The 21,527-nt window shown below is 47.1% G+C and overlaps 1 protein-coding gene across 1 annotated transcript in view; it reads right to left on the bottom strand.

Moving 5' to 3' along the window:
• The window catches only part of FER1L6 (fer-1 like family member 6), a 137,043-nt gene that overhangs the window by 34,183 nt on the left and 81,333 nt on the right, over nt 1-21,527 (bottom strand). The window contains exons 23-31 of the mRNA XM_042924123.1: nt 14,634-14,744; nt 14,210-14,371; nt 12,858-13,038; nt 10,094-10,320; nt 8,302-8,424; nt 7,052-7,091; nt 5,770-5,882; nt 4,257-4,388; nt 3,235-3,360 (exon numbers count right to left, since the gene is read on the bottom strand). Coding sequence (XP_042780057.1) covers nt 3,235-3,360; nt 4,257-4,388; nt 5,770-5,882; nt 7,052-7,091; nt 8,302-8,424; nt 10,094-10,320; nt 12,858-13,038; nt 14,210-14,371; nt 14,634-14,744 — 1,215 coding nt within the window. The remainder of the gene's footprint in view (nt 1-3,234; nt 3,361-4,256; nt 4,389-5,769; nt 5,883-7,051; nt 7,092-8,301; nt 8,425-10,093; nt 10,321-12,857; nt 13,039-14,209; nt 14,372-14,633; nt 14,745-21,527) is intronic.

Genomic DNA, 21,527 nt, shown 5'->3' with positions numbered 1-21,527 from the left:
ATATTATCTCCAGGACCTAGAACAGGGTCTTAGGATTTGTTGAAAGGATGAATAAACGGATACTACATTAATTCAAGAAAACACTAGGTGGCTACTACAAAAAAGAGGAACACCTGTATGTACTGATCTGGAAAATATCCAGGTGATACTTAAAAAAAAAAGAGAGAGATTAGTATGTAATGCACGAAGCAAGACTCTGTTAAGTAAATACTTGGATGTAGCTATAGACTAGTATAAATACAGTTGATTCTTAAAAACATGGGTTTAAACTGTGCAGGTCCACTTACACATAGGTTTTTTTTTTTTCAATAAATACAGCATAATACTGTAAATGTATTTTCTATTCCTTATGATTTTTTTAAATGTTTATTTATTTATTTTGAGAGAGAGAGAGAGACAGCACGAGTGGGGGAGGGCAGAGAGAGAGGGAGTGAGAGAATCCCAAGCAGGCTCCACACTGTCAGCACAGAGCCCGACGCGGGGCTCGAACTCACGAACCGTGAGACCATGACCTGAGCTGAAATCAAGAGTGAGACACTTCACCTACTTTACTGTAAGAATACAGTATATAATACAAATGATATACACAATACATGTTAATTGACTGTCTATGTAATCAGGAAGGCTTCCGGTCAACAGTGGGCTATTAGGAGGTAAGTTTGGGGGGGGTCAAAAGTTATACATGGATTTTCCACTAAGAGGGGTTGACACCCCTCACCACTATGTTGTTCAAGGGTCAACTATAGATCTGGATGTGTTTACATATTCATAAGAAAAGTAAGTTATTTCTGGGCATAGAATTGCAGAGGTGAGGAGATTTGATTTCTTTTTCGACGTAACTTTTAAGTCGTATTATTTTTTACATTTTTGGATGTTTTATTAAACGAAATTAACTTATTATTTAGTTCGTTGATTAAATCTTAGCGTGAGAGAGCAAATCACATAATCACTGTTACTAGCACTGCCAGTGAAACTCACTGACTGTCCCTAATTGCAGGGAATCTATCTTCTCTGCAACCAGGGCCACCACCGACTTACTCTCCATTTGTCCAAGCCCCGCCCGTCCTCCAGTTCCAGCCCACACCCTCCCACCCCCATGCTGCTTCCTGAGCAGAAGCCTCATCCGTACTCCTGGCCTTTGTCTATAGGATACCAGACACATGAAATGCGTGCTGTGGATATTTGCCGAATGAGCAAATAAATAATAATCCTCTCCAATCTCTGTGGTCCAAGATATTTCTCCCTCTCCTTCCTACTGTTCCTACCCTCTATTTCTGGATTCCCCAAAATACGTTCCAGAGAACCATAGTTCTATGGGATTTTCTGCAGACGGGGGAATAAAGGTGTGGGGCAAGAAGTTTAGGAAATGCTGCTAAATATTCAATAGTTAAATAGGCTTCTTTCCTTCTGGAATTCTCTCATACCTTGAATGTGCTAATGGGCTTTGCTGGGGAAGGAAAAAATTATTATGGGAAATCTCAGGGGTTGGGAAAGGGAAAAATTATTATGTGCACTATTTCTCAAAGTTATTTGAACACAGGGTCTGTTTCCTGAGGAATGCATATTAATGATCTCTCCCATGCCATAAGTGACCTCCTGAACAAAATGTTGAAAAGGTAGTCTAAACTATCCTATGGGTGGGTGTTTAATATAGATGACCCAGAACTGCCAATGATTCTTTATAAGTACTTCTAATCTTTCCAACTAGATTGTCACTTCCTTGAGGGCAGAGACCCTGTTTTGTTTTGTTTTGTTTTCTTTTGTTTTGTTTTGATCACCACATCCTTGATGATTAGAACATGCCAGACACATGGTGCTGCAGAGGACACATGGAGACCGCATCACGGAAAGGCAACATTTTCATTTTCCCTGAGTATTAGCAAATAATTTATCTTTGTTTTATGCTTCATTTATGTTTCTAAAAAAGGGTGTAGGCAATTTAAGCAAGGACTTGGTATAAAATAAGACTACTGCAATCAAATAAGATTATGAAAATCAACTCCAAGGGCAGGAGATGAAAACAAATACATGAGCCACAAAGGCTCAGCAGAGATTTGCTTTGATGGAACATTAGATCTGGCCCCAAGCTTCCAGGCAATCAGGTCAAAAAGTTTCATAATCAAAGTGTAGTGCTCTCAACCAAGAAACAGACTCTTAACTGTAGAGACGAAACTGCTGGTTGCCAGAGGGGAGGCGGGTGGGGGGACGGGGGAAAGAGGGGATGGGGATTAAGGAGGGCACTTGTCCTGATGAGCACCGCGTGATGTATGGAAGTGTTGAATCACCAAATTGTACACCTGAAACAATATTACACTGTATGTTAACCAACTGGACTTTAAACAAAAACTTACAAAAAGAAAAAAAAGTGTAGTGCTCTCGTTATCAGAAAGCAAGAAGCCTAGAGCAGAAGCAATATTTTTCTTGCAAATACACTTGAAATGAAATTTCTCACTGCAACAGTGGAGAGGCATCGCCACGGGGGAGGACTTCACAGTGACGGCTGCCCTGGTCGGCCCTGGTTCTGCTCTCTTGCCTGTGAGCTTCCTGTTCCAGCCTTAATTTGGTTTTCTCTCCAGCTATCAGGCAACCACAGAGAGCAAATGAAGCCACCCAGAGCTGTCTTACCTGCCCGGGAAGTATCTTCCATAAGTGAAAAGCCAGCAAATGTGCATGTTACCAACCAAACTTCATATCCCTGTTATGGTTTGCAGTGTGTGTTCTCAAAATGCTGTGTTGAAGCCCTAACCCTTAATGTGACTGTATTTGGAGATAGGGCCTTTAGGGAGCTAATTAAGGATCTATGAGGTCATAAGGGTGGTGCCCAAATCCAACAGGACTAGTGCCCTTATAAGAAGAGGAAGAGATACCAGGTCTCCCCTTCCCTGTCTGTCTGTCTGTCTCTCTCTCTCTCTCACACTCTCTTGCTCACTCACTCACCCTTGCTGTGTGTGCATGTGTGTGTGTGTGTGTGTGTGTGTGCGCGCATACATGCACACAGAAGAAAACCCATGTGAGGACACAGTAAGGAGGTGGCCATTTACGAGCCAGGAAGGGACACCTTACCAGAAACCAACTCTTATGGCTTGATCATGGACAACCTTGATCATGGACTTCCAGCCTCCAGATCCATGAGGAAATAAATGTCTGTTGTTTAAGTTACCCAGTCTGTGCTATTTTGTTACGGCAGCTGGAGCAGATTAAGACAGTCCCTCAGAGTAAACAAGGGTGGCTTACCGCGACAATGTACACCCTGATCAGGACTTTGACCGGGTGGTTGGGAGGAACCCCTTGCTGGATTCTCAGCTGCCCACAGTCCTCAATGCTGGAATCCGTGGGGCTCTTGTAGATGCAGAAGGAGCCCTGGAACCGCAAAGCATGACTCAGTGAAACAAGACGGTCATGTGGCCATCAAAAGCCATCGAGGGCATAGTGCTGGGAAAATGAGCATCGCCTGGGACCCAGCATGACCTGGGCTGGCATTACCCTTGCCTCTGGGTGTCCTCAGGCAACTCATGTAACCTGCTTGTATCTGAGCTTCTTCACGGGACATCAGGGAATCGGTATTGGTGCAGTGACACCCCCCTCACATTGTCAGGTGAGGAACATAAACAGGAGCATCAGATAGGATGCTGAGTACCTTATACAAAGGGGCACTGAGCTCGTACTTTCTCCCACCACCTCCTTCAAGCCTGACTGCAGTATTTCCTATTTTCAGATGCCACCACTGAGGCTCAGGGAGGTCAAGTATAATATCATGAAGCTAGCTAGGATTATGAAGAGTGGTGAACTGCGGTACCTACACTATTTCCAACGTGCTGCCCTGCATCACATGGCCCAGCACACCGCAGTTCAGAGTAAGTGCCGACCCCTGCTTTGTGGTACTGCCACCAGGAGTCTGCCAGAATGAAGGGCTAGTGTTGTTTGATGGTTTAATTATCCAATTGGTAGATCTGTATAGATCATATATTGGGCAGGTCAGGGGTGGAAGAAGCAAAATAAAATTCAGTGATCCTTTTAGGTAACAACTCTATCTCCTTATATCCCATCAGACTGAGTTCCAACTCACCTCCCTGGCCACAAACCAAATATCTCAAAAGACAGGGCTAAGCCTTATTGAGTTCTAGAAAGGGTCTTGTGTAAAAGACTAAGGGATTTTCTTACACACTTCCCACACCGCAGTTTCATTAACAGAACTGAGTCGTATCTGACATTTTACAGACAGGAGACCCAAATAAAAGAGTTAACTTGGAACTTGCCTTAAACTTCCCTATGACCCGGTCCCCATCGAGGCCATGGTCATCCTCTGTAGATTTGCCTCTGAAGAGTTCAAAGGTTTTCACCCAGTCTTCAAAATGGTTGAATTCACTCTCAAGGTCACCATCATATATCTTTAGGGAGAAGGGAGAAGAGTGAGATCAGAGGAAGGAAGGCCCAGGACTGATTAAATGAGAAATGCCAAGATTCTCCAAAACCAGCCTTGATATACACCCACTGGAAAAATCTAACAAGCCACTGTTAATTTATTGTTAGCAAGATAAGGAATATGATTGAGTCAGCACTCCTAGAACTAGCTACCACTCTGAAATTTATAAAACCTTTTGGATAAACTTTGAAGTTCCAACAGTGTGGCTACACCAAAATTAAAAAAAAATTTTAAATTTTTAATTTTATAAATTATAAATTTTATAATTTATATTTGCAAATTTATAAAACCTTTTGGATAAACTTTGAAGTTGTAACAAGTGTGGCTACACCAAAATTAAAAAAAAATTTATATGGCTATAAATATGAGAAACTTTTTTATAGTGAATTGATGTCATTTGGTTGTTGGACATAGACTAATATTCTGAAGACATTCAAATCAGTAAATGTTCATTAAGCACCTAATTCTTTACACATAAGGTGACAGAATATTTGTTTTTGTTACCATACATACAGTCATGGATTTTTCAAGTGTGAAGTTATGTATATACACTTTAGAAATGCAAAATCAAGTTGAGTTTTAGGTTTGGTAATATAATTGAATCACATAGTCAAATTTCCTATCAAAATTACTTACCCAAATTTGTTATATGTAATTTTCATACTCCCAATTTTTTTTCTTTTTTTTTTAAAGTTTACTTATGTATTTTGAGATAAAGAGGGAGAGAGTGTACATGCACATGAGCAGGGGGAAAGCAGAGAAAGAGGGAGAGAGAGAGAATCCCAAGCAGGCTCCATGCTGTCAGTGAAGAGTCCAATTCAGGGCTCGACCCCAAGAACCATGAGATCATGACCTGAGCCAAAATCAAGAGTTGGATGCTTAACTGACTGAGCCAACCAGGAGCCTCAATGCTCCCAATTTTCATATTCATAAATATGCCTCTAGCTAATAGCCTCTGACTAATGTTAAGATTGGTCTGACAGAGCTGACTGTAGGGAGAGTTAAAAGTCGTGCTATTTTGAGCATATTTTGAGCATGATAATGTCCATCTCTGAGAGCTGAGCCAAGGGGAACTCATCCACTGCAAATTACCTTGCTGGATCCAAGTTAACCAATATAAGTTATGCCCCTTCTTAATATGAGGACATTGAAAACAGAAAATTAGCAAGCTCCATTGTTTGGGCTTGCATGCTTGTTAAGGTTCATTTCTCTGCATCCATGATTATAATGAAGACAAAGGAAGTTAGTTCAGACAAAGGCATTACTAGGGTTGACTGACGCAATAACAGAACCCGCCTCCAGAGCCTCCCACCCCATCCATGGCCAAGAGGGCTGTGTCCACACACTTGCAAGACCGCCAGGTTGGGGATTTCTTCTTTGAGTTTCTTCTTGAGCATTTTGTCTTTCTTCTTCTTTGGCCCATCTTCTATATTCACCACCACCTCGTCTGGTTTCACCCCTGTGGGTATTTAATGGAAATTGTTAGGCTTCTCAGGGCTGTTGAGAAGGAACAAAGTCAAACTCCCTCTTTCCCTTTGTTCTGGCATGTATGTCATGACTTTTGTTTCCAAAAAGAAATAGCAACATTTCGCTGCAGGATTGGGAGGAGATGTCACTCACATAGCAATGCAATGACATCAGATCCCCCCCGGGGCCAGGCAATGTGCTGGCCTGTCCTGGTATATGTAGGAATTCATTAAACTAGGCACAGAGAGGGAAGTAAGTAAGCTGCCCAGTCATCCAACTAGCTAAGAACAGACTCAAGTTGGACAGTCTCCAAAGCTTTTAGTTGTATTTCCTCTTAGATCTGCTTAGGGACTTGAGATTCAACTAGTTCAGCAACCTGAGGCTCGATATGCTAAGGGTCTTGCAGCAAGTCACAAATGTAGTTAGAGAGATTACTCAGGAATCTTCCAGGAGCAGTCTCTAAGGAAAAGACCGCCTGAAGCAGACCCCTGGCTCTGCTATTTTCCAGCCATGTAATCTTGAGCGGGCTCCTCAACCTCTTTGAACCTCTGGTTCATCATCTGCAAAGTGAAGATACTATTGCTAATGTCATGAGGCTGGTCTTGGGATTAAATCTGCCAATTAGGAGTGGCCCAAGGAACCGAGTGAGCCTGGTTCTGGTTTTCCTATTTCTCTCAAGCTCACCTGAAACAGCACCGGCCACTTGCTGTCACTACTGATTTTAGGCCAAGGCCTACCCTTGTAGGTCATTTCAAATCCCGGCCTCTTTCATCCGAATTTCTACCAAGCCAGATCTACCCGATCCTCGTAAACTGGGTTGGGAACCTAAAATCCAGGTCGCCTCTATGAAAGCTCACCACACCGGTGCTGGCCCGTCACGCCAGCTTCCTCCTGCTTTTGCCCTGCTGTTTCTACATCAAGACAGGAGCCAGAGGGGCGGTTCCAGCACTGAACTGAGTTCAGGAGCCCTGGGACCTGGTCCCAGTCCAGCTCAAATTAGCTACGTGACCTTTATACGGTATTGTTCTTTATACAGAGATTGTTACTCGCTTGGGAAACGAGGGAGCAGAGAACTACCATGCTTCTCACTGCTTCCTTTTAGAAATTTTCTCTCCCCAGTGAGAGATTCCATGCTCACATACCTGCAGGACAGCACCTTACCTGCATTGCCTCTTTTCTCCGTGGGATTGCTCTCCTTCTCCTTTGAGAGAAGAAGGAGACAAGATTATGACACTGCCATGCCTCATGTGTGGATCCTGACTGCAAACAGCCCCTCTGCATTCTGAGAGATGCCATCCTAAAAGACTATGCACACTGTCCCCAAGTGAAGTCTCGCTGACAGACCTGGAACCTGACTACAGCGAGATGGCCGGCCCTACGGAAGAGGTGCCCCCGTGTCCAAGAAAAGAGCCAGCAAGCTGCACACTTTCTTGTCTTCTGTGCCCAGCCCCTTCTCAGCTACTACCTCTCTCCCCCTATTTTTCTACCTCTCTGGAATATCATCCAGTCTGCACCGTGGATCTTACCTGCTGTCATGCCAGGCCATGGGGTTGTCCCAGGGGTAGGGGAGGTTAGCAGAGCAAGGGGAGAGGGCTGAGCCCTCCCTAGAGGTGGTCGTGCAGCAGCAGGAGGGAGTTGGGAGGCAGGGACCACCATTTGGTTTGTTTATTTAACTACACATCAGTATTCATGGGAGGTCCCAGTTGAAGGCACTACGGGCTTTCCAAATGCAAGAATCAGAAGAGTTTCTATTCAATTGAATGTGATGATACATGTGACTAATTTTCCTTTCCTTGTTGACTCGAGGATGAGAAGTTTTACCAAATTCGGCCACTGGGCTTTCCCTTGAATCTCTTGACCCACTTTCCAGTGGTTCTCCTGCTTTATAACTCAATCCCTTTCTTGTTCCACATGCACGAGGCCCTGCTTTGGCAACCTGCTGATTATTCCCATTCGCTAAGGCCAGGTCCTCTGCCTCTTCTTGATAGCTTCCCATATGACGTTAGAATCCTGCTGGAGACTGGGGGGCCCTCTGATCCGGGTATCTCCGGATGCACCTGAAGCCCCCATTGCTATGCCCATCTATCTAGAGACCCCCTTGCTTGTGGCTGGATCTTTATGAGTCTGACGTGGGGGAAGATCTCCAGATGCTATGCCAGACTGAACATCCTTCCAGCACTGACAACAGAGCCTGCATCCGAGGGTCAGCCCCGGCCAGAGGGTGAAGACTTTGCAATTCGGGATCCCTGGTCCTTCCAGGCTTTGAAGCTTTCCGCAATTAACAGCATCACACCTGAGAAGGCCCTACCTATAGCGGAATCTAAAAGGGGATAATGTGGAATTGAGGGGGGTGGAGGGTGCTGTGTTTTCTTATCAAATCCCTTGACTGTCACAGCCAGGGGAGACCCTACCTTCTGTGCTTTCTTCAGGGAGGCATAATATTTGGACCACCAGTCAATGACGTTTTCAGCAGATTCATCCGCTATGGTCCTCTTTCTCCTTTTGGTTGACCTTCGGGTAGGTTTCCTGACATTCTGGCAAGGAATGAGGGATGGATTATTAGTTAGGCCTGGTGGCTGGCTGGTTTCCTGAAGAACAGAACAGATGGAGGCATGGGCGGATTTTGTGGCTGAAGCTCTCTGTACCACTTCAGTAAATGACCCTTTCATCACCCACCCATCCATTCACTCATTTATTCGGCAAACATTTATTATTATTTAAACACAGAAATGTGAGATATTGTGCTTGGCTCTGGGGACCCAAGGGGAGTGAGAAACTATCCCCACATTTTGGGATCTTAATAGTGTGCTATGGCAGTAAAGGCATTAGCTGCCGAGCAGTTAATATGAATTTTCAGATTCTCAGTGTCCTCAACTAGGGGGCATTCATACCTGCTTCCTTCACTGTTGTGAGGATTAAGTGACATCATGTAGACAATTTCCCTTTAGCATGATTTCTAATTCGAATGGTGCAAATCAGTGATACCAACAACATAAGTAAGGCAGTGTAGGAGAGACAACGATACGTAAACAGCAGAAAGGAGGCATTTGGGGAGAAGACAGTGGTCCTACGACAGACTCATCACATGCTCATCATCTGTTTGCTCTCAGACATCTCTTGAGGACCTTCAATGTGCCAGGCACTTTATCGAGTACAGGAGGCACAAGGATTTTTTAAAAAATTATCTGTGACCTGGCAGGGCCCACACTTTTATGGTGGCAACGCACACTTAAACTGGGATTCCAACATAAAGTGGCAGGTGCAATGCTGGTGGGGTGCAGAGAACCCCTTGAGGTTCCCTGGAGGGTCACAATGAACATAGGTAAGATAGGAACAGCCTGAGCAAATATCCATGAATCTGTCTTACTCTGCTTTTCATTTCAGCCTTTACCATTTGCTGGGCAGGCAATCCCTCAGCTTTCTTAAAACTGCCTCCTTCTTGGGGATCCTGGGTGACTTAGTCAGTTAAGTGTCTGACGTTAGCTCAGGTCATGATCTCAAGGTTCATGGGTTTGAGCCCCACATCAGGCCCTGTGCTGACAGCTCAGAGCCTGGAGCCTGCTTTGGATTCTGTGTCTCCCTCTCTCTCTGAGTCCCTCCCCTACTCACACTCTGTCTGTCTCTCTCTCTCAAAAATTAAATAAATGTTAAAAACTTAAAAAAAAAACCCACTGCCTTCTTCATTTGGTTGATACACCCGGATTTTGCACTCAAACTTAGGACTTAGAAAGATTCATCACATTCTTGTTTTATGGCTCTTTGTGTATTTCTTAATCTTGCTTTCCAGAAACTCAGCTGAGGATGAGGAGTCTCATTTCTCTTTAGATTCCAGAGACTTTAGCTTTTTTTTTTTTTTCTGGTCTTGCTTGTCCTTGTACAAAGTAGGTTCTAAATATTTGCGGAATAGGCCTAGATAAGGAAGGAAACGATTGTCTTTCCATGCTAATGAATTGAGAGCAGTTTCTGTTCAATTAAATGTGACTGCCACAGTTGACTAGCACTTGAATTTCATATACACTGACTTCTCTGACTCTACAGCAATGCTGTGAAGTAGGTATCAGTATACTCATTTTGCGGATGAGGAAACTGAGGCTCAGAAACACGAAGTTCCTTGCTCCTGGTCACACAGCTGGCAGGTGGGAGGATTCGTATCAAGCCTCCGGTGCAAAGCCTTGTAAATACGAAGAGGGGTTATGTTCTGACCTTAGCTTTGCCATCTTTTGGTGCCTCCTCGTCTGCAGGTTTGGGTTCAGGCTCAAGCATAGGAGATGAGTCAGGGATGTCAACCATGCTGGTTGGTTGAATCTGGGCAGAGTCAGGTACCACGGTGGGAGGAGGCTCAACATCCACATAGATCTGATCTGTTGGCGGCTCCTGGGAGGAGCTGAGGGATCCAGAGGGCTCAGCGGCTACCAGCGAATCTGAAGCAGCTGAAATGGAAATACATCAGGTCAGGAAACTGGGCTGCTAAACAGGGTGGCCATTTCAGAGACCCATTCCTGGGAATCAAACAGATCTAGATTCAAATACGGCAAGTTCGTAACATCTCTGAATCTCATTTTCCTTATTTATAAAATGACAGTAAAACAAAAAACAAAAAAAACAAAAAAAACAACCCGGGGCACCTAGGTGGCTCAGTCAGTTAAGCATCTGACATCGGCTCAGGTCATGATCTCACGGGTTTGTGAGTTCAAGTCCCACATCAGGCTCTGTGCTAACAACGCAGAGCCTGGAGCCTGCTTCCGATTCTGTGCCTCCCTCTCTCTTTGCCCCTCCCCTACTCTCACTCTGTCTCTCTCTCTCTCTCAAAAATAAATAAAAATGAAAAAGAAAAGATGAAAAAAAACCCCAACCCATCTCACTGGGGGATAAGTGAGATCATGATGTAAGGCATCAGGAATCGATTATGGCTGTACTTACTATTGATCCTTCAGACTAATTTTAAATAACTGTGGTCATAAGGAAAATACATATCAAGGTTTAGGACACAGACCCTCTGTACGGATTGTTTTTTCCCAGTGCCAGTTAACTCCAAGAAACTTTGGAGGCTCCAGAGGTCTGTGAACTCCTAACTGCAAGCTTGACTCTGGGCACATGAGAACATGTGCTTGTCAAGACATAGGGGTACGTTCCTGGACTTTGTGAGATTTTTAACTGGACTGTCAATCCAATACAAAGGTCATAACACTGTCCTTTCTTGCCAAGGGTCCTCTTGTCTCCATTTTGTGCCGTAGAATCCAGTACTTAGAAATATTTCCCAGCTGGGCTCCTCCATGGCTGCGTGGCCTTCAGAGTTTCTCTTCCCCAGTTGCTAACTTTTCAATGCAGATGCAATTCCACAAACACTTAATGGGCATCTACTCTGTGCTGGGCACAGAGTTGGAAAGATCAGTGGGACAGAATAGAAAGCTCAAAAATAGACTAGGGATGTATGGCTACTTGATTCATGAAAAAGCTGACAGCACAAAACAATGGGGAAAGTCAGGATACTCTTGGGGGTGGGGTGGGGGGATGATGTTCCTATGGAGGGAACTGTAGCAGGATCCCTATCTTAAACCATATACAAACACAAATAACTGAAGATCTAATGTGAAAGTTAAAAACATAACACTAATAGAAGAAAATACAAAACAACATTTTTGTGACCAAGAATTAAGAAAGCGTTTTCTAACAAAATTCTGAAAGAGCAAGACATAAAGTTAAAAATTCAGACGGATAGGATTACACTAAAATTAAGAATTTCTGTTCAAAGATGGAGACCACAGGCAGGTTAGCAGTTATCAGACTAGGAGAAGATATAATCGACAGGATATTAACATCTAGAATATACAAAAAAATCAAATGTTTTTTAAAACACATAAAACATGAGCCAGGGATGTGAGCACGCAAGTCACAGGAGGGAGATCAAGACGGCAAAAGCATGTGAAGAGATGTGTAAAATTCAGTAGTAATCAGAGACAATCAGGCTAAAATAAAAATGAGATACTACTTTATACCCAGCAGAGGGGCAAAAACCAAACCAAACCAAAACAAAAACTCAGAAATTTGGATAACGGCAGGTGGTATTGGGGAAGAAGAAAATGGTACTCCAGGTGCAGAATGGTAGCAATGTAGACTGGTGTAGACCAGCACAGCTCTCTAGAGCGCCCTCTAGCAGTACTTGGTGGAATTACATCTGCACATTCCCTGTGAGTCTGTAATCTCACTCCTGGATGTATATTCCAAAGAAAATCCCCCGCAGGATCCTCCCTTGGGCAGCACTCACTATTCACAACAGCATCATTGGTGGAAGTTGGGAGGTGGAGGTAGCCTAGGGGTCCAATCTCAGGGGAAAGGAAAAGCAGTGTGGGGTAGATCAGCAGGTGGGGGTAACAAGCTAATGTATACGCAGCAACATGAATAGGTTTTAAAGCATAGCTTTGAGCAAAAAGAGTACGAAACCCAATGAAGATTATAGCATCATATTATATACGTCGATTAAATGGACTGGAATTTTACAAAGAGGGGCAGTGTGGGGCCTGTGGTGGGCAGGGGGTTGGGAGAAGGGATGTGGAATAAGGCACAGGGGGGCAGTGGTATGAAACAGAGAAACAGAAGCTTGGACCAGACCAATGATGACTGCACAGCATGAACAGAGAAGTGCAGTTAACTCAACTCTGCCCCTGAGATCCAAAATGGAACAAATCAAAGTAACAGCAAGCAAAGAAAAATGTCAGGGAGCAGAGGCGGGAGGGAGCTGGAGTAATATTCGTGGAAGCCCTCTTAGAGGAGCTGACCCTGGTGTCATTCTTAGAGTTGGAATCTGGCGGCTAAAGGAGCTGAGGGCACTGTGGGAGCAAAGTCTTCAGAAAGCTCTGCTTGACTTGACCGTGGGGCATCCTCTTCGTGCGGGGTCCCATAGCAGAACCCTGCAGGCACTACGGCTTTGGAGTCTGAAGCTCCAGAAAATCTAGAAGGCACTTCCTACCTTGCTCAGCTTGGGTTCCGTCCACCTGTGAGGTGAGGGCCAGGGGCTCCTTGGATTTACACAAAAACTGCTTCAAGCAGTTGATGGTGTAGGTGCCCACCAGGGTGCTCCTCCCGAAAGCCCTCCAGTCCACCACGCAGATGCTGAGGGGCGGGTGCAGAAGTTCATTCTCAGGCAGCTCCTGGGAGGAGAGGCCAGGGTGAAGTGGGGACACTGCTTCACTGAGCCCAGCGGTTGGTACCCTGCTGACCTGTTTAGGGACCGAACCAAAGCAACCCAGGCACCCATCTTCCCTCTGTCCCTGTCTTGTCATTCTGTCCCCCTAGGTCACCGCTGCAGCTAGTCAGAAGTCTAGAGCATTGCCTTCCAAGCCAGGGAATCATTACCCATAATAAGAGGGATGTGGCACTAACAAGTCATTCCAGGTGTAAATTACAAAATTCACAGGCTGCCAAACTCTTTATGGCAATAGTTTTCAAGCCTGTTTGGTCATTATTTACCAGCAGAACTCTCAACTCAAGTGAACACTGACCCAGGCCCAAGAAAACAGACAGAAGTGGATGCATGACAAATGGAGCTGAGGGTGACGGGCCAGCACCCTCCCTCTAGTGTCCCCCCTGGGGGTCCCAGAGGCCTGACAGTGAAAGGTTTGTGAACACCATGCACATTCCACAATTCCAGTCTCCACTAATTTAGAAGATGCATCCGTTGGAGCTTAACTGGGTCGCACAAAGCAAACCTTCACAGTTAGTTCCAGATCAGAGCCCAAAAATGTGTGTTGAAATATTGACATAAACAGAAACGCAGGGGTCAGAAAACGTCACTTTAGAAACAGAAGTTTGCATGTAAGCCACTGATACGCTACGTACAGATAATTTTTTAAAAATCCAACTGCTAAAATAAGTCTCATTAAGGAAGCTTCTAGGCCAGTGGTTCGCCAACTTTAGCACGCATCAGAATCACCCAGAGAACTCGTTAAGCCAGGGGGCTCTGGGCCGCAGCCCCCGGCAGTTTTGATTCAGCAGTACTGGGGCGGGGCCTGGGAATCTGCATTTCTAACAAGTTCCCAGGGGATGCCGATGCTGAGGAATTGGGGGCCACACTCTGGGAACCACCGTCACCTGCCTTGATCTACCGAACCTTTAAAAACAAAACGACACAGCAGCAGTAATAAAAGTCTGTCTCATCCCATCCTGAGAGCCCCGCTTTTCACTAAATTAGACCATTGTGCCTCGTAGGTAGTGGACACCCCCAAACTGCAAAGCATCTCCCCAAGCCAAGTAAGTGAAGGAGCGGGGGTTCCCTCTGTGGAAATGAAGGAAACGAGCGGGCAGGAGAAGGGGAGGCTGTACCACTTCGAAAGCGTCTGCCTGGATGCTGAAGTTCGGGTTGTTCTTGTAGCTCTGGATCACACAGGACTTGACTCCCCGGCCCGCACATTCGATGAGGACCTGAGGGCGATCCACCGAGAGCAGCTGCACCTTCTTCATTTCTCGGACTCCCCAGAAGAGAACCTGGCGGGAGGACCCACAGAGCTGTCACTCGGGGACCCAGGGAGGAGCCAGCTCGCGGCACAGGCCTGTGGGAAGTCAGACCCGCTGCCCCGGGAACTACGGTATGTTCTGGGACGGGCTGGGCAGCTCCCTGAAGGCCGTGTCCCATCACCCACGCCTCATTTCCACCCCGCACTCCCCTCAGACAATGCAGGCGTGTAGACCAACGCACCACTGCCCTCCTTAGCCCCAAAGAACGAGTCAGTCTCCCCCTGCACCATACCTCCACTCGGTATTTACTCAGCACTGGCCGAATGCTGGCAGGAACTGGGTAGATGTGGGTGACATCTGGCGGGTCCACGGGAGGAAGTCCTTGCAGCCCGGATGACGGGACCTACCACACAGAGCAAAGGGCTGGTCAGAAGGTCAGGGAGAGACAAGGAAGACCAGCCGCTACGCCACCGCCTCACCCACACGACACTCACTCGGCAAAAGTAGTGATTCCAGGGTCAAGTAGAGACAAGACAGGGCATTTTACCACACTTGATTATTTATTCATTAACCAATGTTTATTCATCGATACCTTCACCAGGTGACCAACATTTAGTGAGCACTTACGACGTGCCACAAAGTTAACAGGCTTAGCGTTCGATAAGCCCACAATATAGAGGAGGTCCTCACAAGAGGATGGCATGTCACCGAATGACAGGGGTTGGGGGCGGAAAAGGGCTCTGATCCGGTTCTGAGCTCTGAGACTTAAGCACACCCCCACAACGCACTACTACAAAAGAGATTCACAGTTAGTCAAGGAGAGACTACGTCTTCATCAGTGAAACAGAAATGAAGTCTTCTGAAGACAGACCTCCAGGAGGGAAAGGTGCCATGTGGTATGCACTTGGCCGTACAGAAACCACAGGAGGGGGGCCCCTGACTGGCTGAGCTGACTGAGTGTCCAACTCTTGGTTTCCGCTCAGGTCACGATCTCACAGTTCGTGAGTTCAAACCCCGCGTCAGGCTCTGCGCCGATAGCGTGGAGCCTACTTGGGATTCTCTGACTCTCTCTCTCTGCTCCTTCCCACGCGCACTCTGTGTCTCCCTCAAAATAAATACATAAACTTTAAAAAAAGGAAACTACAGGAAGGATCACTGCTGTGTCCCACTGAAATCTCACACAAAGGGCTTGGCAAGTCTCCAGTGAGCATGCCACACTGCCCTTAAGACCTGGCCTAACGCCTACATCTTCCCCAAATCCGTCCCTGATTTGACCCCCGTCTCTGTGGCCATTCTCCTACCTACCCTTCAGTCCTTGGAATACAGTGTGTCTTCGGTGGAAGCTTAGTGCCGAAAGCAGTGGACTGAGCCTGGACACCGGGCCCTGCTGTGTGACCCTGTGTGAGTCCCTTCCCTTCTCTGGGCCTCAGATATCAGGCCAGATGACCCTTCAAGCCCCCTGCGGGTCAGACGCATGGGGCATGCTTATCTGACCTGGTCAAGAGGAAGCCTCTGTTTACTTCATTTCATCTCTAAGCCCCTGGAGCAGAACTCCACATCCAGTGGGTTCCTGATAAATGTTTATTGGCTGACTGACACGTCAGCTCCATATGCTTGGAAAAGCTTAACTGCTCATCAAAACCTGCAAAGCACAACGTATCACCATTTCTTCACAGACACAGTCTAGTTGGCAACGGCAGTTGTGGTTGAGGTAATTATAAGAAAGCTCTGACAAAGATGACAGAAGACACCGTGGAGGCCAAACAGGCCGAGGACAATGGAGCTGCGGAAGCAGATGACATACAGGTGCTGGAAGCCACGAGGACGCGCGCCCAGTACTGCCCGGCCGTGAGCGACTCAGCCTGCAAAACCTGGCCTCCCCGAGAGAGCTAACTGCTCCTCTAGCTGTGGGGGGAAAGCCCCAAAACAGCTGTGGTGGTGGCATCGATGGGGCCCCTGGCTGGGCTTTTGTAAAAGTACCACATGTTTCCTCATCCGGGGCCCCTGGAAAATGTCCTGAAGAAGGTCTGTCCCACGGTGCCTGACAGATGCCCTTGAGCTCAACACGGACCTTGAAGGGCTCCACACTGCGGTGTAGACTAAATGACTCTGCTCCCAGCCAAAATTAGACATTTTCACAGGGAAATGGGTCAGCTGCTGGCTTATAATTGGGCCCAGAGGAAGAGAAAGAATCGTTACGGGGCACTTGGGTGGCTCAGTAGGTCAAGCGTCTGACTCTCGGTTTCAGCTGAGGTCGTGATCTAGCAGTTTGTGAGTTCGAGCCCTGCACTGGGATTGGGATTGGGATTCTCTCTCTGCTCGTCCCCTGTTCACACACACACACTCTCTCTCAAAATAAATAAATAAACTTTAAAAAAGGAAAAGAACCCTTATGAAGGCAAGATGTAAGCATTGGAGGTGGGTTGAATAGGCTGGTCCAAAAGCTGATATCCCAGCTCTAATTTCCCAGTGGAGACAAAATCTCAGGACCTCAAAGGAGGTCCAGATGCAGGGCCAGGACAAAGACCTAGGGTAGCAAAATTTAGGGAGGTGCCACTTTCAGGGCCCTAGTCCCAGCCCTGCTCATCAGTGACTGAAAAGTCACTGCTGCTCAGAAGCCCTTCTGCATCCTCCGGGTCCCTCAGCCCATCATTTATACTTGCATTAGCCCTCTCCTTTGGTGCCGTGGGCAGTACAGTCTAGACCTCCATTGCTTGCTAGCTGTGTGAACTTGGCAAAGTTGCTCAGTGTCTCTGAGTTCCGTCATCTTTGTGAAGCGAAGATCACGATATCTAACTCGTGGGTTGCTGTGAAGAACGTCGGGGACAGCATGCAGGGCACTTAGCACACTCAGGCACATGCGAGTTCCCTAGAAGCAAGCGTCAACCGGAAACGGCAAAGGCGGAAGCTCAAATGCACACCATCTTACTCTTCAGCCGGATTCAGGCGATCTAGGATTCCTAGTGCCCCAAATGACCTCAAAAGCGAATTTCAATCCTTGTGCAAGGAAAACAATATCGTCCTAGGCTTCAATTTTCTCTACATATTTTTGTGAGCAAGTGAAACATGTTTGAAAATATTGTATCGAGGGTCTCCTATGAGAGAAACATTAGTGTTGGCTTCCACATGTGATGTGGAGAGGACTCTCATCCATTCTACTGCCAATTCATCAGTCAATCCTGTGGACTGCACAGAATCCTCTTTTTTCGTGGCTACACTTTTTAAAAACTATTTTTAATTTTTTTTTAATGTTTATTCATTTCTCGAGAGAGAGAAAGAGACAGAGCATGAGTGGGGGAGAGGTAGAGGGAGGGAGACACAGAACCTGAAGCAGGCTCCAGGCTCTGAGCTGTCAGCACAGAGCCTGACAGGGGGCTTGAACCCACGAACACAAAATCATGACCTGGGCCGAAGCTGGACGCTAACCGACTGAGCCGCCCAGGTGCCCCTCATGGCTACACTCTTGATCCAAGTTCTTCAGTCCTCCAGTATGGATTACCTGAAGAGCCTCCCAGTCGCCCTCCTTGTTTCCCCTGGGCCCCTTCAACATATACTCAATCCAGCATCCATAGTTTTCAACATAAGTCAGATGCTCAAAATCCTCTCTTGGCTCCCCATCTTTTATGGAATAAAAGCCAAACTGCTTACAGCACTCCATGTGATCTTCCTCCTCTGACTTCGTCTACACTCCACTGCAGCCACACTGATGTCCTTGCTGGGCCTTGAAGATGCCAGGCGTACTCAGGCTTCAGGGGCTGCCATTTGCTGTTCCCTCTGCATCTAACGCTCTTTGCCCATACACCTGCATGGCCTACTCACCAGGACCTTCCAGGTCTTGACTTAAATACCACTCTCTCAGTGAGGCTTCCCTGGATGCCTAAAATGTTGACCCTGCCCTCTCCCCCAACACACATTCCACTCCACATCTCACAGTGCGTTACCTTCTCTTCTTAGCATTTATCACACTGTTGTTACCTTACAATTTACATAGCATCCTCTATTGTCTTCCCCTCACTAGAATATATGTCCCATGAGGGCGGGAGTTTTCTGTTTTATTCACTGATGCATTTTTTTTAATGTTTATTTATTTTTGAGAGAGAGAGAGGGCGTGCGTGAGCATGAGTGGGGGAGGGGCAGAGAGTGAGGGAGAGAGGGAATCCCAAGCAGGCTTCACGCTGTCCGCACGGAGCCCAACACAGGCTCCACCTCACGAACCATGAGATCATGACCTGAGCCGAAATAAAGAGCCGGACACTAAACTGACTGAGCCACCCAGGTACCCCTATTCTTAAGAACATGCCTGACACATAACGAACACTCAATAACATGTGTTTGCATGAATGAATGATTGAAATAGTCCTGCCTTCAAAACACTTATAGATTAGTGGACATAAGCCTGTAAACAATTGGCCTTACCATAGCCTGAATTTTAAAAAGAGGCAATGTGCTGTAGAATGGTAGAAAACATTTGATTTGACTGAGGTGAGGATGGGGAGAGCTTCCCGGAGGAGGCATCTCTTGTTCTGAACTTTGGTGATGACCATTATCTTAAATGGAAGAGCGCAGTGCAGAAGCCGGTGTGGGCGGAGGGAAGACCTTTCTGGATGGGTTAACAGCAGGGCCACAAACAGAGGAACGCACCTGTGAGGTGAGGCCAGGGAACTCGGAGTGGCCTGGCGTCAAGAGGCCATAGATATGCAGAGTAATATGAGGAAGTGTGAGGCTGAAGAAGCAGTTTGAAGACAAGTTTTGGGAGAGCTTGAATGCCAAGCTACAGAGATCTGACATTCTCCTATTCTCCTTCCTTTCCATGAGATATGAAGACTTATCACACACACACGCGCGCGCGCGCACACACACACACACACACACACACAGAGTTTCATAGTCACAACATTTAGAAACGTTTGGATCTTCTGAGTGTTTACCATGGTAATAGGTATTCCAAATATTCCAAATCCCCAAGAGGGATATAATATGAAGCATTTTCCTAAGTGTCTCCTCACTGTGTGTAGAGGGACTGTATTTGGTATTCCACAAAATAGACTTTAAGAAATGTTTCTGGAGGTAAGAAGCAGGGAGCCACTGACGATTTCTGAAGACAACAGTGAAATGGGTTAACTTGTCTTCTGGAAGGAATGTGGAGGATGAAATGAACAAGAAAGGGGTAAGAAGCTAGAAGACCAGGAAAGAGGCCAATGCCACGTTCCTGATGAGGAATATGGCAGCAGGGAAGATGGAAACCATTCGAGGACGGGCTTGGCCTGGCTAAGGGTGCACACACAAAGGGAAGAATGAAAGCGGAGTCTGAGTTTTCCAGGCAGAGAACAGTGGCGAACAGTGGGGTCAATGAGCCAGCACTGGACGGACGGACAGGGGGCTGCGGGCTTGGGTAGGGGAAGGAAATGGAAACACTTAATTCAGTCTGGACATGGAAGAGCCAGGTTACCAAATCCTTCTGAGACAGGGAAGTGTTTCAGTAATGGAGGTGGAGAGGCTGAAGCAAACCACCCACAGATGAAAACTGAGAGCAGCTGGTGACAAATGAAGGCATTTTCCAGCTCTTCCTTCTCAGCACGTACCGGATCCACGTACTAAGACAGTCGCGCTGATCAAATTACTTTTTGAACAAGCAATGAAATGAGAAGTCCTAATGAAACCTTAATGAATTGTATCTCCCAGGCTGCTCACCTCTGACAATTAATGCAGCTGTCAGGAAGCAGCAGGATCTTCCCTGGCACCCTCAGCAGTGGAGGGAGGGAAGGGGAAGGGGGTAGACCCTCATCTTTGAGTGGGAACCCTCAACATGAAGAGAGGGAGGGAGGGAGGGGAAGGGGGCCCTCACCTTTGGGGAGGGACCCCAAGCATGAAGGGAGGGAGGAAGGAAGGGGGAGGGGGGCCCTCAGCATGAAGGGAAGGAAGGGGGTAGGGGGGAGACCCCCATCTTTGAATGGGGACCCTCAGCATGAAGGGCGGTAGGAAGGGATGAAGGGAGAGGGGGGCCCTCATCTTTGAGGGGGGACCTTCATCATGAAGGGAAGGGGGGAGGAAGGTGGGGAGTGGGCCCTCAGTATAAAGGGAGGGAGGGAGGAAGGGGGAAGGGGGGCCCTCAGCATGGAGGAAGGGAGGGAGGAAGGGGGAAGGGGGGCCCTCAGCATGAAGGGAAGGGGGGAGGAAAGTGGGAAGTTGGGCTCTCAGCATGAAGGGAGGAAAGGAGGGAGGGGGAAAGGGGGCCCTCATCTTTGAGGGGGGGCCTTCAGCATGAAGGGAAGGGGGAGGAAGGTGGGAAGTTGGGCCCTCAGCATGAAGGGAGAGAGGGAGGAAGGGGGAAGGAGGACCCTCAGCATGAAGGGAGGGAGGGAGGGAAGGAGGGGGAAGGGGGGCCCTCATCTTTGAGGGGGGACCTTCAGCATGAAGGGAAGGGGGGAGGAAGGTGGGGAGTGGGCCCTCAGCGTGAAGGGAGGGAGGGAGGAAGGGTGAGGGGGGTCCTCAGCATGGAGGGAGGGAGGGAGGAAGGACCATGAAACCCAGGGTGCCAAGCCCTCAGGGGGCCTGTAGGGATCAGTCACCCAGCCCTTCACTGAGGGACTAGGGGACTCAGTCTCAGAGCTCGTCAGGCAGCTTCCTGTCCTGAAAAGAGCAGCTGACTGAATCCCAGTCCGTTGACCCTGAGCCTCAGCCTGGTTAAGCCCTGAGCCTCAGATCTGGTTTTCCCAAGCTGGCCATTCCTCTACTGCTTCTTTTATCGCCTGTACTTTCATCCAGTGAACATGTTTGTTAGGCATATTTTGTTTTTAAAAAGGGAACTTTCTGATGCTAAGTAAAAAAGTACCACTTGCTGTAAATGAAAAGCAGCTTTAAAGATAAAACCAATGAAAACAAAACAGGTTATTGGACTATGTGCCGTGAAACATCTCTTATACTTTCTTTTCTCTATATTTGGACTGGTGTCCCAAGAAGCAGAGACTTTGGGAAATGTTCCTATTGGTAACGTCGATCTTTTTTAAAGGCTCTGAGCCTGAAGCCTGTGCTCTTTCTTAAAAAGGAAGGTTGCAAGTGAAGAGAGAGATCTTCTAGATGGACAGGCATCAAACTGGAATTTCTGCTGGAAGTAGATACAAGGATCAAAACTCCATTTGCCACGATATGGATGGACCTTGAGGGCGTCAGGCTAAGTGAGATAAGT

Source organism: Panthera leo, chromosome F2 (genome assembly GCF_018350215.1).
Source record: "Panthera leo isolate Ple1 chromosome F2, P.leo_Ple1_pat1.1, whole genome shotgun sequence".
NCBI lineage: Eukaryota > Metazoa > Chordata > Mammalia > Carnivora > Felidae > Panthera > Panthera leo.
Note: the sequence above shows the minus strand (reverse complement) of the source record. Positions and strands in the feature narration are given on the sequence as shown.